At 38.2% G+C, this 18,513-nt stretch overlaps 1 protein-coding gene across 4 annotated transcripts in view; it reads left to right on the plus strand.

Moving 5' to 3' along the window:
• Window positions 1-18,104, plus strand: part of LOC114646733 (nuclear receptor ROR-alpha A-like) — a 344,553-nt gene extending 326,449 nt beyond the window's left edge. For all 4 annotated transcript variants that reach the window (XM_028795052.2, XM_051922242.1, XM_028795053.2 and 1 more), the window contains 3 exons: window positions 2,257-2,367; window positions 7,667-7,776; window positions 12,953-18,104. In XM_028795052.2, the coding sequence (XP_028650885.1) occupies window positions 2,257-2,367; window positions 7,667-7,776; window positions 12,953-13,114 (383 nt within the window). In that variant the 3' untranslated portion in view covers window positions 13,115-18,104. The remainder of the gene's footprint in view (window positions 1-2,256; window positions 2,368-7,666; window positions 7,777-12,952) is intronic.
• Window positions 18,105-18,513: the final 409 nt, after the last annotated feature.

An 18,513-nucleotide genomic window follows, 5' to 3' on the forward strand; every position in this document is an offset into this window, starting at 1 on the left:
ATGCATCGAGGGATGGAAGAAATCGAGATGGAGAAAGAGAAAGGAGGTTAAAGGCCGGGAAAGAGCAGTCCTAGCAGGATTATCTGGACACCTCGAGCGGGAGACAGAATGAGCTGGGGCCCGTGGAGGAGCATTTGTTGGTGGCGCTTTAGGGGCTAGTTTGCCCCACTGAATGTTTGAGTGAGTGGGGTGAGCAGAGCAGGTGTCCTCCTGAGGGATCTGAGGAGCTACTATAGGAGCGCGAAGGATGAAGGGAGGATAGCTGACCTCAACGGTCTGACAGTGACGTCTGGAAGGAGGCCAAGACGGAGGTTAGCCGAAGGAGCTCGTGGCTGTTGGGTCTCCGCCGGCTGAAGGAGCAATGGGTGAGCCAGGGAGAAAGAGAGACAGAGGTGGGCTGGAGAGTAAGAAAGAGAGAGAGACTGTGTTTTAATTACTGCATTTTACCTCATATTTTAAAGGATTTATTTATTGGATTTTATACCCCTGGACACTGGTTTTTATGGATTTATTGAACCTGAGGCACTGCACTTTGAACATTGTTTGTTGTTTTAAATAAAAGCACTTATGCACCTTTTGAAAATATCCCCTGGTTTCATGTGAGATTTGTCCTCATTTGTCAGCTTATCTCAATGACATTACCGACGGTGTTGGGTTCAGAGCTCCCGGAAGGACGTTGGGAGCTTGGAGAGAAGCCGATCTTCAGACATTGAAACTGAAACGGACAGTGAAATTGAAAGCAATTCTGATGAATTCGAAAGTGACGCTCGTGTCATTAGCACATGTGCAGTGTGCTGTTCAAAAGCTGATCAGTCTGGAAAGAAAATCTGCAAGAAACCATGCAACTATTGTCCTGACTGTGATGTTTGATTGTGTATTTCACCGTGCTTCAGGATTGACCACACACCCTACACATTTTGACAGTATATATGGTATTAAGATTATTTTTTATTGTTATTCATCATTATTATTTGTATTATTATTATACTTTCTACACTTCTGACTTTGTACTTTTAGTGGTTTGCACATTTTACAGTAGAAAGATGAGATTTAATAAATATGTAATTTCTCAAAACAAAAAAATGCAACCCCTTTTAAATTTTTTCTAGAAAAAACGTGTAACGCTAACAAGGTTAATCTCAGTACTTCACATACTTTTACCAGATTGGTGCTTTTTGATAACCTCATCCCCAGTTTGTATTAAATGTTTGTTTAAAATAATAGATTCTAATGGGCGGAGCCCCAAGTTGTGAGGTGTTACTCACGTAATAATGAAGTGATAGAATCGAAATAAATACACAGTGTATACCTGTATACAGTACAATCACAATCAAATTCTGTGTTGGATATGGTCTCCTTCTTCTTGCAAACACAGATCGACACAGTGCCCCATATTGGCAAAGATATCTGCAATCATTGTAGGGGTGATGGGAGCAATTTCCTGTTCAGTATTTTGCTGTAATTGTTCCAGTGTATGAGGTTTGGTCTTGTACACTTTTCCTTTCAGCTCTCTCCAAAAGAAGAAATCTGGAGGTGACAGGTCCAGGGAACGAGGTGGCCATAGTCCCTTTGAAATGACCCATGCCATGCTGTAAGCCAACATGTGACAGTTTGCCCCTTCTTGCTGGAAATAAGCTTCACTGATTTCACGGTCATGCAGTTCATTCACAAATAAGTCAAAAGAGCGCAATTCCTCACCCGTTTGTACAGTTATCCAGGAATACTGTGATCTTTATTTTGTTTGGATTGCTTCATTATTAAGACAGTAATAGATCATAACTTGGGGCCCACCCATTAGAATCACCCTGTATATTTAGAATACAGGAAAATTATTAGAAATTTCTTTTCTATCTAACATTAAATTTAGTTATATATATTTCAGTTTTAAAAATTACCTGCAAATTGCCAATAAATATGATATATTTAATAAATATAATAGATATGTACGAATTTCTAGGAATGATACTTTTTAACTCCACTATAAATATGTTTCAGCTTTTGCCTAACAAAGCAAAATATTCTGCATTAAATTAATATGTCAAAATCACCAAACCTTTTATTTTTAATACTCCTTTCTCAAATTACACTTTTCATATGATATAGATGACCTAGGTATTGATGTTTATCTCATTGTGGGTCTCACCGCTGTCATATACTTTTATAGATAACAGATTTTGTAGTTTGAAAAGTAAGGGAAGCTGAGATATTGCAGACATAATATTAAGATACAATCTAACATCTCATTTTTTTTCTTAGGTTGCATGGATTTGGTGACATCAATGTTTGATTTTGCCAAGAGCCTATGCACACTGCACTTATCTGAGGAAGAGGTGGCTCTCTTTACAGCCTTGGTGCTCATCAACTCTGGTAATAATTCAGTCGAGTTTATATGTATGTTGGGGTGTATATTAGTGTCAGTGTGGAGACCAAGAAGAAGGAGTGTTACATTTGTGAGTTTTTTCCCACCACTGGTTGTCACTTTTATCTTTTCAAAGATGTTTTTGAGTTTAAGTGGTAGTAAAGTATGATTTACTGGAAACCCCCTTTAAATATACAATAGCAACACTGTAAACAACCGGGTCATTCGGGATGTCTGTGTTATAAATTAAATCTCATCCTGTGAAGAACATATATACTGCATGTTTGCAATATTTTAGAACTAAGAGTGCATTGCTTTTGATTGATACATATTTTCAGTACAGCAGGCAAAATATAAAGTAGTAGTATAAGACAGGAAGACTCTTTAACAGAAAATTATATGATGTGAAGCATTCAACGGCTATGTAAAATATAAAGTCAGGTCAAGCAGGGGTTTATTTTAAAGGCCTATGCAGAACCAGTTTTTCTGAGTACTTGTGTCTGCTTTCTAAAAGGCTTTGTCTCACCTACTTCTGACTCAACTGTAAACAGAGTCAGGCTCCCACCTGTACACCAAATGTGTTGTCCTGCTGCTTGTGCTCTTGAGAGCATTAAGTTTCAATAGATTGTTTAGATGCAATAAATAGACATAAATAAACCAGAAATACTATAACTTAAATGAACAGAATTTGTGGCCAGTTTGCATTCACCATAAGTAAAGATACAAAATGCAGGTTTTCAGCAAAGTCAAAACTCCTACATAAGCCATTCACATATGCAATTGATAATGTTAAAAAAAAATCACAAATATAAGTAAAATAAATGAACAGTAGTGATTTACATCTCTTCATAAAGAAATAAAGAGCTGCTGGTCCAATCTTCGTTATCTGTGCAGTTTCTTTTATTGTAAATTGAAATGTAAAAATGTCCACATATTTACTGTGTAAAGTTAGGTTTGTGACCTATGAGGGGGTACAACTTGCCCACTGGCACGGATGATACACTGGTTGGCAGAAAGCATAAAAGGTTCTTATCAGCCTTGGCAAGGTGAGTTAACTCTGATGCCTGGGCCCATCCATTACATCAGTGCTTCCTCTTCTGATTGAGTATGGAGGAATATGTAGGCCAAAATCAAATGTAGTAAGAAGTCAAGCAAAATGACACCTTTTATTGGCTAACTAAAAAGATTACAATATGCAAGCTTCTGAGGTAATAAGCTTGCATATTGTAATCTTTTTAGTTAGCCAATAAAAGATGTCATTTTGCTTGACTTCTCACTACATTCATAATGGCTAACACGGTACAACACCCTAGTACTACAGACAAAAATCAAATAAATAAAAGTACTGCGAAATGTGACCAGAAATAAATATGCTGTGAAATGTGATCATGAATAAATAAATGTGTCACGAAATGTTTTTTGTTGCTTATTTATTTATTTATTTATTTTATATTGTCTGTAATATTCCTCCAAACGCATCATGAAATATGGCTTGAAATAAAACTGTTATTTTTTACTCATCAAAGTTGAGGTGGTGGGCTCTAGCACATACTGTGTTTTGATTGGTGAATTTTCTTCTATAGATTGCTCATGCCTGATTCATTATGTCTGCAGGAGATGGAGGTAAATGAATTAATTAGAAAAATGCTTACTACTACCGATGATTGCTACTGCCACTTATCAGAGCTGTTTGAAAAAGTAGCTGTAAATATGCACCTGACTTTACACCAGTAAAACAAGGGTCAGATATTGAATTCAAAATATTAGTTGGCACTGCTTTGGGCTTTCAATTTCAAAGTGTCTAAACTGATAGAGGTGCAGCTCACCGTATCTCACACTGGCTCATTCGTCTCCTTGTGATCGTCTTCTCTGAAACACCATGTAGATTTTTGATCTGTGCTACTTTTAAACCACATAAAAGGAAGTGTTCAACTGACCCAGCTGGAATGTGTAAGGATCTGAGTTCAGGGCAGGTAACTTTGTCACCTGAACTGGCGTGTAGCTTAGTCTACTGCACCAGTTTTTTGATGTTTTCAAAAAATCAATATCATAGTCTACATAAAAGGACTGCCAACACTGTAATTTCTTCTGAAAATCTTCAAATTTCTCTCTGAGATATGTGATATGTTTGGCAAAATCCATATCATTGGCAGTAGTAAGCATTTTTCTAATTCATTTTTGTGCTATCTCATTTACCTCCGTCTCCTGCACAGACATATTGAATAAGGCATGAGCAATCTACAGAAGATGTTTCACCAATCAAAACACAGTATTTGTGCCAGAGCATACCCTCTCAACTTTGATGAGTACAAGTGACAGATTTATCTAAAGCTATTTTGGAAACCAGGGGTGCTCCAGCTGTCCCAACCCCAGCACAACTGCATCACACACACAGTTTATTTACAAGCAGGAAGCGCTTGTCTCGCTCCCCACAACAGCACAACACAAAGCAGCACCAAATACACAGTTCTTTTCCACCTCCACATCAAGCTGGCTGGCCAAATGGAGTGAGGTGGCTCCTGTTAAGCAGGTCCTGGGAGTGCTCCAGATGGCTCATCAGCATTACCTGGAATCACTCCAAAGTGTGGTGGACGTCCACTGTAGGGCTCCCCCTAGCGGCCCCCACTTAACCCAACAGGGCTGTACCAAACTCCAACTCCCAGCGTGCCCTGTGGTAATGTGTGGTGCTACAGCCACCCAGGAGGGCCGCCCTGTAGTGTCCCAGGGAAGGTAGTGCACTGTGGATACTCTCCCCTGGGTCCTTCCATCCAGCTGGCATTCCGGCCAGGTAATGGCTGTGGCCACTGGTCACACAATATTTCATGATGCATTTGGAGGAATATTACAGACAAAATTAAATAAATATGCAACAAGGAAACATTTCATGACACATGTATTTATTTATTCTCACATTTCACAGTACTTTTATTTATTTGTGCATTTATTTAATTTTGTCAGAAATATTCCTACATAGTGGAGTGGATGACAATGACAGGAAACAAATATGTGAGACTTGTAGTCCAAGCAAAACTTGTAATCACTTCTGTTTGTGCCGTGTCTAGTTACACATGTGCGATTACATATAGCATCATACATTTAAATGTAATAGTATTGTTTGGTTGTTTCAGTGCTATTGTCTATACAAAAGCCCCTTTCACACAGAGTTTATCTGTAAATCTCCAGTAATTAATTCACACACTTGGGAAGACATGACTTTATGAATACAGATACTCTGAAAAACTGCCACTGTTAGGGGTTTCGATCTGATAGACCCTCTACACCTAGTGGCTTTATATTTGTTTCTTCAGTGGTTTCTTTTTCCTTTTTTAGTCATTCAGGGTATTGTACACGGTATGTGAACACACACAGTCTGCAGCTAAACTATGGCTATAAATGGATAATATTCTACTATATGCAGGACTCAAAATTCATTGGTGAAATTGAGGTCAGATTTCATACTAAGGAGGAACAAAAACCCACAGTCTACAAAACACTTATATTTTCAGCCATTTTTAAGTCACAGCATATTCTTTTTGATGTTAACAGAATTTTATAAAAATTTGAATAGATAAAGCTATCAGCTACTCTTTCAAATAAAATAGTAGACATAACAAAATAAATTTTAAATAAATAATTGTTTATTTTGCATGTAGAGATTTCCACTCATACTTAGGCAAAACGCCAGAGAATGTAAAGAAAAATAATTTTTTTTCCTCAATATTTTTTTTATTACATTTTTTTTTTCATTCATAGAGTAGTTTTTCCTGTCCAAGTATAGTTTTGTGCAGTTTTAAGGCATTTTAGCAGTCATCTTAAGGCTCTGTGAATTAAGTTAATTTAAAGAATTTGAGATATTTAGTTAAAATACAGTTAGTTATAGGAGATTAGCACTGGTACATTACAGATCCAGTATACTCGGATCAAATCCTGCACCAGAGTGTCAGTGTGGAGTTTACATATTGTCCGTTTTGGTGTTTTTTTCCACCCCGAGCACTGCAGTTCTCCTCTCACATTCTCAAAGCCTTACTGGTTTGGTTAAACGGTTCCAGCATTAGTGTGGGTGTGTGCTGAGTGGAGGCTGCGATGGACTGGTAGGTACCCCGTCCAGGCCCTTTAACCTGCATTGTGCCCAGTGCTACCATGATAGGCTCTCATTCCCTGCTCCTCTGAATTAAAGTATGCAGTTTTGGGAATGATGAACTTTACTAGTTTGCCAATGAACATATTTTCTTTGAGGTTACCATGAACTGTTGCCAAAACCAAATGACGTTTCTAAAAGAATACAGAGGTTAACTGTAGCATCATTGGTAAAGGCATCCTACTTGGTCCTTATTTTTATTCTGAAATGTCCTTCTTTGATGAGTTAAAGAGGTGACAGCCTTAGCCATGCTACAGCGGATATCCTGAAAGGTCTCCTTGTGCATTGTTTTTCTTTTTTTTGCGTGTCACTGATTCTTACTTTTCCGACTCAGGTTTAAAGGAAGCCAGTCTACCTAAGACATTTTAAATAAATGACAATTATCATTGTATTTGTCACAACATATCTACAAATTTGCAGGGCAAGAATGATTTGAATGCAGGAATGTACAGTACTTGCATCCCATTTTTGGCCTTTAGTTTAACAAAGTTTAATCAAGTTCTGAGGTGTACAGTAAATGCAGGGCCACAGCAGCATTGTGCCACTCCACTGACCAGCTGACTGCCCGATTCTGCAGCTAAAATACAAAGTGATATCCTGTGTGTGTGAGCTTAACAAAATGTAAACAGTGAAGAAAAAAAAATCCCAAGTTACAAATACTATAAAGCATAATTATAAAAATAATGATTTAAAAAAATATTCATGTAACAAGTAAGACTGGTTGCTTAAAAATAACTGTGTGAGATTTGCATACTAACAATCTGAATTTGCAGAATTTCTACATTTGTGCAGAATATCCACAATCCTGCGCCAAATTTCAAGTCCTGATGTAACATTATTTAAAATATGTACACTGCCTTTTCAAATCAGGTAACTCTTTTAACTCCACACAAAAGCGCCACAGACACATGGAATAAATTACCAAGTAGTGTGGTGGACAACATGAGCTTGAGGACCTTCTGAATTCAACTTAAAATTATTTTGGAGAAATTAGGCTAATGAGATTATCAAAATCTGTGTCCCGAGCGTGACTTACTTTAGTAATGAGATAAGACAAATATCTATCTCAGAAGGCTTGCAACAGATCTTGTGTGGCCTTGTCACTGGACTATGAACCACAAGGTTACCAGGCTTTTGTTTGTAAAAACCTTTTTTTTTTTTTTTGGCAGAGAGACAGTGGTTACAAGAGAAGGCCAAAGTGGAGCGCCTCCATACCCATGTGGACATGGCCTTCAAGAGGATACTGCTGAGGAATCGACGTGATGGTCTACTGTCAAAGGTACATTAAACTAAGCTATTAAAGCTATTTATTTATTTAGATAGATAGATAGATAGATAGATAGATAGATAGATAGATAGATAGATAGATAGATAGATAGATAGATAGATAGATAGATAGATAGATAGATACTTTATTAATCCCATTGGGAAATTCACATTCTTCAGCAGCAGCATACTGATACAATAAATAATATTAAATTAAAGAATGATAATAATGCAGGTGAAAAACAGACAATAACTATGTATAATGTTAAATGTTAATGTTTACCCCCCCGGGTGGAATTAAAGAGTCGCATAGTTTGGGGGAGGAACGATCTCCTCAATCTGTCAGTGGAGCAGGACAGTGACAGCAGTCTGTCACTGAAGCTGCTCTTCTGTCTGGAGATGATACTATTAAGTGGATGCAGTGGATTCTCCATAATTGATAGGAGCCTGCTGAGCGCCCTTCACTCTGCCACAGATGTTAAACTGTCCAGCTCCATGCCAACAATAGAGCCTGCCTTCCTCACCAGTTTGTCCAGGCGTGAGGCGTCTTTCCTCTTAATGCTGCCTCCCCAGCACACCACTGCGTAGAAGAGGGCGCTCGCCACAACTGTCTGATATATATGCTATATATATATATATATATATATATATATATATATATATATATATACAGTAATCCCTCCTCCATCGCGAGGGTTGCGTTCCAGAGCCACCCGCGAAATAAGAAAATCCACGAAGTAGAAACCATGTGTTTATATGGTTATTTTTATATTGTCATGCTTGGGTCACAGATTTGCGCAGAAACACAGGAGGTTGTAGAGAGACAGGAACGTTATTCAAACACTGCAAACAAACATTTGTCTCTTTTTCAAAAGTTTAAACTGTGCTCCATGACAAGACAGAGATGACAGTTCTGTCTCACAATTAAAAGAATGCAAACATATCTTCCTCTTCAAAGGAGTGCGTGTCAGGAGCACAGAATGTCACATAGATAGAGAAAACAATCCCTAGCAAACAAATCAATAGGGCTGTTTGGCTTTTAAGTAGCGAAGCACCGCGGCACAAAGCTGTTGAAGGCGGCAGCTCACACCCCCTCCGTCAGAAGCAGGGAGAGAGAGAGAGACAGAGTTTGTTTTTCAGTCAAAAATCAATACGTGCCCTTCGAGCTTTTAAGTATGCGAAGCACTGTGCAGCATGTCGTTTCAGGAAGCAGCTGCACAAAAGATAGCAACGTGAAGATAATCTTTCAGCATTTTTAGACGAGCGTCCGTATCGTCTAGGTGTGCGAACAGCCCCCCTGCTCAATCCCCATACGTCAGGATCACAGATAGTCAGCGCAAGAGAGAGAGAAAAGTAAGCAATCTAGCTTCTCAGCCATCTGCCAATAGCGTCCCTTGTATGAAATCAACTGGGCAAACCAACTGAGGAAGCATGTACCAGAAATTAAAAGACCTATTGTCCGCAGAAACCCGCGAACCAGCAAAAAATCCGTGATATATATTTAAATATGCTTACATATAAAATCCGCGATGGAGTGAAGCCGCGAAAGGCAAAGCGCAATATAGTGAGGGATCACTGTATATATAACATATATAGCACATTTAAAGCAACTAGAAGTGCTTTATATGGGATAAAAGGGAACAGTAAAAAATAAAAGCCAGATATGGTATTATTAAAAAGAAAAACAAAAAAAAAAGAAACATTATACATGAAGATACATAAACATAGCTTATATAAAATTATGTAAAATAAAATATATACATAATATGAACACAGTATAAACAATGTAAATAAAAAGATTTAAACTCTCAAACTCATAAAGCTAAAAAATAAGTGAATAAAAGTGCTTTTTTTAGCAGAAACTTAAAACTGTGAATTGTGGGAGCCGACCTTATTACGAGGGGACAAACCTTCCACAATTTAGGACCAGCCACCACGGAGGCATGACTGCCCCTCAGCTTCAACCGTGTGCGTGGGACGGTAAGCAGTAGCTGATCTGAAGACTTCAGCTGCCTGGCTGATGAATATGGAACAAGAATATCAGCAAAGTACAGTCGAGATGACCCATGGATGGCTTTAAAAACGTACATTAAAATCTTAAAATTCACCTTGTAAGTAACAAGGAGCCAAAGAAAAGAAGCCAACACCGGAGCAATGTGGTCTGTCTTTTTGCTGTTCAAAACTCTAGCAGCTGCATTCTGTACCTTTTGCAGGCAAGACAGTGTCGTACGGGATACCCCGACATGCAGGGCATTAACAATAATCCAAACGAGACATGACAAAAGCATGAATGAGCTTTGTTAGATCGTTAAATGACAAAAACGGCTCGACTTTATTGCTGTCCCTGAGATAGAAAAAAAACCTACTCTTTACCACAGCATTGATCTGTTTGTCAAATTTAAAACCTGAATCCAAGATAACCCCGATATTTTTGCACATGGCTTTAAGTGACAGGCAAGTGGACCCAATGTGCTAGCAATCTTTCGGGTAACAGTGAGTTGACCAAATAGAATGGCCTCAGTTTTTGACTCATTTAACTGCAGAAAGTTAAGTGCCATCCAGTGTTTTATATAATCTGAGCAATTAAAAAGCTATGTCACCGACTCCACCCGACTGCATTGGGAAGTAAATTTGGGTATCATCAGCATAACAATGACACGGGAGGTTATACTTGTTTAGTATAGCGCAGAATGGTAACATATGTAAAAAGAAGAGGACCAAACCTAAAACAGACCCCTGGGGTACACCACACATTACAGAAGCAGTAGGAGACGTTGAACCACCAACATATACAGAAAATGTCCTGTTTTTGAGGTAATCTGCAAACCACTTAACAGCAGTACCCCGAATACCAACCCACCGCTCAAGCCTGTTAATCAGAATGTCATGATCAACCGTGTCAAACGCAGCACTCAGATCCAATAAAATTAGCATGGAGCACTTCCCCCAAATCAGCTGCCAGCAGTAGATCATTTGTTGCTCTTAGCAGCACCGATCCTGTGCTATGAAATGTTCTGGATCCCAACTGAAACTTACCAAAAATATTGTTGTGCTCCAAAAAAGCCTGTAGCTGGGTACCCATAAGTTTCTCCAAAACTATGATGAGAAATGGTCATTTGGAAATGGGACAAAAGCTACTAGGAACCAAGAGATTAAGATTTGCCTTTTTTAACAGCGGTTGAATCACTGCATGCTTAAAGCACGTAGGTACAGTCCCCGTCTGCAGTGATCTGTTACCAATTGACAGCACTTTAGGACCAATTACATCAAACACCCCTTTAAAGAATCAAGCAGGCATTCGATCAAGAGGACAAAACAAAAAGATGGCTTCTTACCACCTCTTACATATTATTCAGCAAAAGCAGTAATGATAGTGTGGACTAACTGAAAAGGCATTTAATCTCAGCTCCAAATTAACACTGTTGAGCAATTTGCTTTTGAGATAAAAGGTTTTTCATTAATTAAATCGCCTTAAAACTGAAGTACACATCTTTTGGAATCCAGAAGATATATTGATGTATTTGCAAAATATAAATATGTGAGCTAATGAATAACAATGAAAGATTGCTTGGTGCAATGTTGACAATTTTCAAAATTCTTCTCATTGATATGTACATCAGAATGATTTGAAGATGTTTTTAATATATTGTGTAAACACATATCCCATGTTATTAATGCAGACGACCCCCAAAACTCGTCAGGGTTACATTCCTAGAGCACCTGCAAATTGTGATAAACCACAAATTTTGGATGTGGTCAAAAAATGCCTATAAATGCCTGTTTTTATAGTTTAAACCCAAAATATGCCCCAAAAACACTTTAATTTCATTTCAAACTCAGCTTTATACATTACTCAAAAAAAAAGAATGTAAAGGTAAACCCATATACTGTATAGTACTGTACTGCTATGTCTCCCACAGTGCTAGAGTGTAAAATACCAATGTTACCCCTATATGTACTGTAATCATGCACTTATTTTCTTTGGTATAAGTAGGGTAAATACGTAATAATTGAATAAAAATACAGTAAAATGTATGGGTACAAACCAATAATGAATGATATTGATTGAAGATGATGATGATGAATTAGCTGTGCAGTACGATGAAGGTGTGTAATGAAGATAATGACTGCACAGCACAGCAGAGGATTTACAGCTCTTTGGGTGGCTACTGCAGCATAACTTTTTAGTTCCGGGAGCAAATTCAGTAGTTCAACCTTCTCCTGGACGGTCTTAAACTTTTTCTGGCACTCAGGTTCATTGCCAGAAGCCTTAGAAGGTGCTGGGCATTTGGGAGGCATCTTAGGGCTTTAAGAAGAACAAAATGAAAAACACAAGAACACTCAGTGAAACACTCGAGATAGCTACACGCGGTAAACTGTTATGATACAGGAATGCTGGGCTGCATCTGCAGGAGATGCATCACACAGCAGCAGCCAATCAGCAGCAAGGAGAAATGAATAACGCTTTTGGATTGGCTACTTTCACCATCACAAGCCGCCTTTTCCTCTACGGTTGCTTTGTGTTCTCTCCACAGTACAGTATTGCCACGAAAAAAGCTGTAAAAAATTTGAGGATATTTGCGGTTTCCGCAAACAATTATTAGTTAGGTTCTAAGGAAAAATCTGCGAACAACTGAGGCTGCAAACTCTGAACTGCAACTTCACAGGGGTCTACTGTATGTCAAAAAGATTGTGTCATGTATAAATAATTGAAAATGTAACATTTTCTTATTAAATTAATATCTAAATGGTTTTGGCTAAATGAATAACAAAAACAGTGATAGTACACATCAGTAAAATTAATGTACATTTATGAGACATACTTTTGCTGACTGTTCATTCAGTTAAAATAATGTTAAAAGTAAATGTTTTGATTTGATATGGGATAAAATATTTCTGTTATCCTCATTTTTGAAGGAATTCATTGCTAAGGTTTATTTGTAAATGTTTATCTGTTTATCTTTTCTGGTAATGCTTTTAAACACCTTACAGAACACATTCTTACACAAGGTGTTCATGTTTAATGGCAACATGTATAGGTATTGGTAATAATAATGTACCGGTATTATATTTTAAAGAGTTCCACTAATCTGAAATGTCATAATATAAGTAGGGCTGCTAAAAACAGGCAGATAATGAATATTTGTTCAAAAAAAGTTTAGCTGCTCTGTTTCTGCTTTCCTTCTCAGCTGTTCCAGAAGATGGCGGTGCTAAAGCTGCTTTGCGCCCAGCACATTGAGAAACTGCGTGCTTTCCGCCAGCTGTACCCGTTGATTGTGCACTCACTGTTCCCACCTCTGTACAAAGAGCTGTTCACCTGTGACACAGATCTGCAGACCGTGATCGAGTGACAACACAGCAGCTTCAAAGTAAACACACAGCACATAGGACTGCGCAAGGAAAACAGTGTCTTCTAGGCTGGAGGAACAAAGCAACTCACTGCTGGTCAGGGAGGTTTCAACGGGCCTCATGGAACCTTGTTTGGGTCCAGGAGGAGACAACACTGGTTGAGTACATAAAGCACAATTAACACAAAGTTTGGGGACATACAGTATCTGTTGTTCTGTGATATACCTGGAAGCTACCTTTCACTATTTCAAGTCATTGAACAGCCATTATTTCATTACAAGGGTAGGACATAGTTAAGCAGGAGTTCACTTTTTTATATAAAGTTACTTGTTTTTATCCAAGTGTTTTTTTGGGATAAATTTCAACATTTCCTTTGCAATTTGTTTTTTGCTTAATTGCACCCTAGAACATAATTTACAGTGATAGGTCATACCTTTAGTCCAAAACAAGGATGTGTGCTGAATAACCTACTTTCAACAGTTCAGCATTTGAAAACAGGAAGGGAATTTGGTCAAAAGAGGAAAACAAGTGTTATGAAATGCTGTGTGGTTTAAAAAAAAAATAGAAGAAGAATTGAACTCCTGCTATGGAATTGATTTTTTTGGATGAGCAAACTGTAGCTAAGCAATCTTTTTTATATATCTGAAAACTAGACTCATGCTTTACCTGGGGTTTTTTGAACTGGGAAGCTTCACTTGTCCAGTTTGCTCCATCTTTTTCATGTCAGGATAGGATGGCCTATTATTTGAAAAGTGGGAGGTTAGGATAGTTCCAGAAGGTGGTTTGTCCTGACTTCAAATCATCTCTGGAAGACTGGCAGATGAAGCTATGTAAGCCAAAACTGGGCATACATTACCATTTGTTACTGGGTGAGACCTCAGCAACTGCAGCAAACAATCTCCTGTTCTTCTTTATAGCAGACAGATTATTGAAGGCAAGTCTGTCATAAGCAAAGTGTGCCTGGGATGCTACCAAGCTGTGAAATGTCGTAAACTATCAGCAGCATATTTTTGAAACAAATTGCACAATACATTAAGTTTCAGATGCTTAAAAATCTTTAAATGTACTGATATCATGCTTTATTAATTGATATTCGGGAGCTATAGAGTTATTTTCCCTGTTCACGAAATTGCTGGGGTTTAACATTTCTATACTGTGACAAAGTAGACACAGTCTGTGCTCGATTCATATAAACATGTCTGTGCTTTCCTAATTAAAAGTAATGACAGACCCCCTTTCAGAGAAAAATGTTATTTTCCAATAGGCATTTTTGCACTTGCTAGTTCTGATAGGTCTTCACAAAATGTTTGTTACAGTATGGAGCAGTTACAGTTTTTTTTGGGGACCCAGAATGCAGTGTGAGCCATCTTTAAAATGAGAGAAAATGTACAGGTCATAGTATGGAAAATCACGCTATGCAGAAAAAGAAAAACAAAAAAAAAACAAATCCTGCTTTCCTGGCACACTTGAATGATGATGCTTGGCTTGATGTCAGACACATTGTCAATTATTAAGCTCACTTTGTATGAGCAAGCACAAGTATACAGCTCCAGTGTTTTTAAAATGTGTTCTGCATTATATACCATATTTTAGCTCAAGTATTTTCCTGGCATATGTGCACACTTGACATATGGTAAGAAGCACTCAGTATCCCGGTTGTGGGCCTGCTTCAGATAAGTCTCAGCATTTTAATGCTGCTTCTCACACAACTGCCATCCTTTCTAAATCTGTCGATATTTATTTTTTGAGAAAGAGTGTTCTTTTTTTTTTTTCTAAGTTATTTATCTGTGCCTTGTACTTTTGTACATGACTCAGCGGCAGCAGCCATCAATCTGTATAATTTTTCTTTTCTAAAAGTAGTTTTGAGTGACAAACATGAAGATCTGGAAATCATTAGTCTGTCCCATCTTGCATGTTATTAAAGACATGATGTAGAGGTCTTTGAGACAGAAATAAGTGAACTGAGATTTCTTTTCATCAAAATAAGCTGTTGCTATCCAGCAATGAATGCCTTTTGTTAATGTTGGCTATTTTTTTTGTTTATTCACCCAGCACTGTTTGCATGGTGAAAACACCTGAAGCAGTGTCTCAACCTCATGTAACACCAGTTTGAAAATCAGAATGTCAAAAAAGAAAAATGATTTGAATGACTGGGATCCCGGTTGTGGTATTGATAGCATATGATGGTGATGGCATGTGATGCTTAGTAAGTTAAGGTGTTAGACAGTAAAGTTCATAACAAGTCAGTTTACCTTCTGCTGTGTCCTCAGTCTCTTGAGATGGAGTTCACATTGGAAAGATGCGACAGAAAACAAAGTGGGTTTGCTTATTTGAGAGCACACCAGACGGGCAGCAGGACACCATTTCTTCACTTGTTCTATCTTGCCTTTTAAAGATGCTCACAGCACTGGAGTCCACAGGCAGCACTTGAAGTATGTGTGCCTGCTCTGGACCACCAACCATTTGTGAAAGGCCTGAGACTGGTTTTGTGTTAATCACTTCTTTAGAAGAGGAACCGCCACTTTTTAATCGGAGTTGAAGTTATTTACTAAGGAAGCTGATGAACGGGGGGGTGGGGGTGTTTTGGGGGACAAAAAAAAAAAAAAAGCCGCATTGTCATTCAGAGTTCTAGGCTGCTGACTGGCCAGTCCAGTCCTCACAATACAGTGTTGTATTTCTTAGCACTTTGAAATCAGGCAAACTTTTCATAGCCTGTCAGTGTAATAAATAATAGTCAGGGTTACTTTTCCTTGTATTTCTATTCTCTTTTTTGATGTTTTGTCTTGACCGCCCTACTTATAGATCACCATTTATCTTCATTTGGTCCAATTGAGGAAATTTCTGCAGACTCAGGGTCAAACACACAAAGTGATAAAACTGTTTCACGTGGTGTTATTAATGCACAAAGGTAGGCCTACTGTAGGTTGATCCATTACAGAAAAGGCACAGCAGTGCCATGTTGCTCTCATCCCCTACCTCTGCCAATTTTGTGAAGAATGCAGATGTCTCCAGTTAGCTCTAGTCCTCAATTCTTCTGACCAAATTTGCCAGACAATCTCATTCCTGTCTCACTTTTGATGCAGTTTTTGAGCACTTTGATATTGAAGCAGCCAGCAGGTATGTTAGATAACATTTATTACAGAGCTTCTCAGGGTATTGCAAGTGGATGAGTGGTCAATGCAAATAAAACGCATATCAAATAAATTCCATATTTCAGAGATGTAGAATAGAGCCCAATCTTTGAAATTTTTGGCTATAACATTTTGATCTTTCACAATCAAAACTTTTTCAACAGTACTTTCTTCAGAATACTGTCATAAACAAAAACAGATCTGTAACGTGTAAGTGTAACTAGTAAGGAGCAGGCCAGTTAGTAGAAGGGTATGGACTACTAGGCTGGGCAGGCCGCCATATTGTCATTTAATAAGCGTCTCGGAGTAGAGTTCAGGGGATGACGGAGACGTAAGCAGATTGGCTTGAGCAGAGCCTCCACACACACTTTTAGGAAGGAGCAGTGGCTAAATGTGCATTACCGGGGGCTCACAGCGCCTCGACCAATGTGGTGCACTGTTGTGCAGACTTCTTCTAGCCTGGTCACTCCACTCAGGAATCTCAAAAGTGAACACAGCGGACTGCTCTTTGTTATTAAGATAGCTGAATACAGTTGCTTCAGATAGGAAGTAAATGATCAAAATAAAAACTTCTCTAAATTTGAAAAATTATTATTTTATTGAAATATTTTCTGTATAGGGGAAATAAGAGACCAGAAGGCCTGCGTGTCCTGGTCTAGAACTCCTGCCTCTGTCAAAGAGACAGGATCATTGCATAGATAGCTTTATGGAAGTAAACGGATTCATTGTTCAAGTGGACAACTTCTGAAGTCATTTCTGGTCACCCTCCCACAATGCACTACCCTTTCTGACACGGGCACTCAGCTGGTTGTATACTTCCAACTATACAGTGTGGGGGACCTTCCTGCCATCAGTCTGCACTCAGTTCTAGTTGAAGCATCTTCAACTGGCTGTATTAAGAAGCTGCTTTAGTTTTAAATCACATCGCAAGTGTCGGCTCTATCAGTAATGATGAGCTTCATTCAGACTGCGAGCTGCTGTTGAGCAGGATGTGGCTCCCTATAATGTCCAGCGGTTTCATTAAATGTCTGTGCTACAAGTACAAGTAAAGTTCTATCTGTCTACATGTTGTGCTAATGGGCTCGACTTTAAGGGAGAGGGAACCACAATGACACCTAAAGGTGCAACAATCAGATCTTCTCTCTATGCAAATACAATACAGCTTCTGTTACAGCACTGGAATTAAGTGTACAAATACCAGAAATAGTTTTCTCGACTAGATTCTCTATCCAACAATTAGCTCTGTTATTTAAAGCCTGCTGGCTGCACTCCTGATGTGGCAAAATGCACAGAAATGATCCTAGCGAGCATTAGCGCTTTACAGAAATGACAATAGTTTTGATAGCACTGCCTTTAAGCAATATGAAATTCCCCAGTTCTGTTTGTACAGGGTATATTTTTTACTTTCCTTAGACAAATTAAAATAGAGGTTTATTCTGTAGGTGCATGTTTTAAATGTAAGATAGATGTATTTAAAAGAGAAATATGTGGAAATTTTTGTAGTGAAAAGAAATATGGTACTATTTAAATATGTTTTTAAAAAGGAAATTCCCACTGAATTTACTTAATTCTTATAGTATAATTTTGAAGCAAAGTTGTACAGATTTGAGATTATATATAATTATTGAAAGAAAACTAGCAAAGTTCTTCATGGAAGGAGATGTAATTTATAGATCTACATTATATCAGAGACCTGTTCAGAAGCAATGGCAAGCTTACAGAATCTGTAAGGGTAAGAAAAAAAAAATATTTTTTTGTTTCATCTTTGTAAATGCTATGTATTTTTCCTGTCCTGCCTCTAGCACTTAATTGTTCTTTATATGTAATAATTAATAATAATAAAAGTGAGAAACAAATCAAACTGATCTGGCTGTATGCGTCTTTTCTGTTGGTTAAGACCCATTCCTTAGCTGAAGTGCAGTGTCATTTTTGGTGACAACAGTGGCGCGTAGCCCTTTCAGTTCCAGCCTCTCCTCACAGCAGGCTCGCCGTGGTCTGTGCTACAGCTTGTCTTAGTCAGTCCGATTCTGTAAACATGACTTAACAATGAGCATTTCCCAATGCATACTTTCAACTGGGATTATATAAAGTATCAGGAAAGCAGCGTTAAGTTGGCAAAAACACCCACCCCAAATTCCAGGCTTTAATAACATCCGTCATTCCTGCATTCCACTGTTTACTTACATTCTCCTTTCCCACGGTGGTGGTGTTTAATATAAAATGGTATTCTGATCATTATCAAAATTCTTAAGTGTTTGAAAATATTGCCA

The sequence above is a fragment of the Erpetoichthys calabaricus genome, chromosome 2, assembly GCF_900747795.2.
Source record: "Erpetoichthys calabaricus chromosome 2, fErpCal1.3, whole genome shotgun sequence".
Taxonomy (NCBI): domain Eukaryota; kingdom Metazoa; phylum Chordata; class Cladistia; order Polypteriformes; family Polypteridae; genus Erpetoichthys; species Erpetoichthys calabaricus.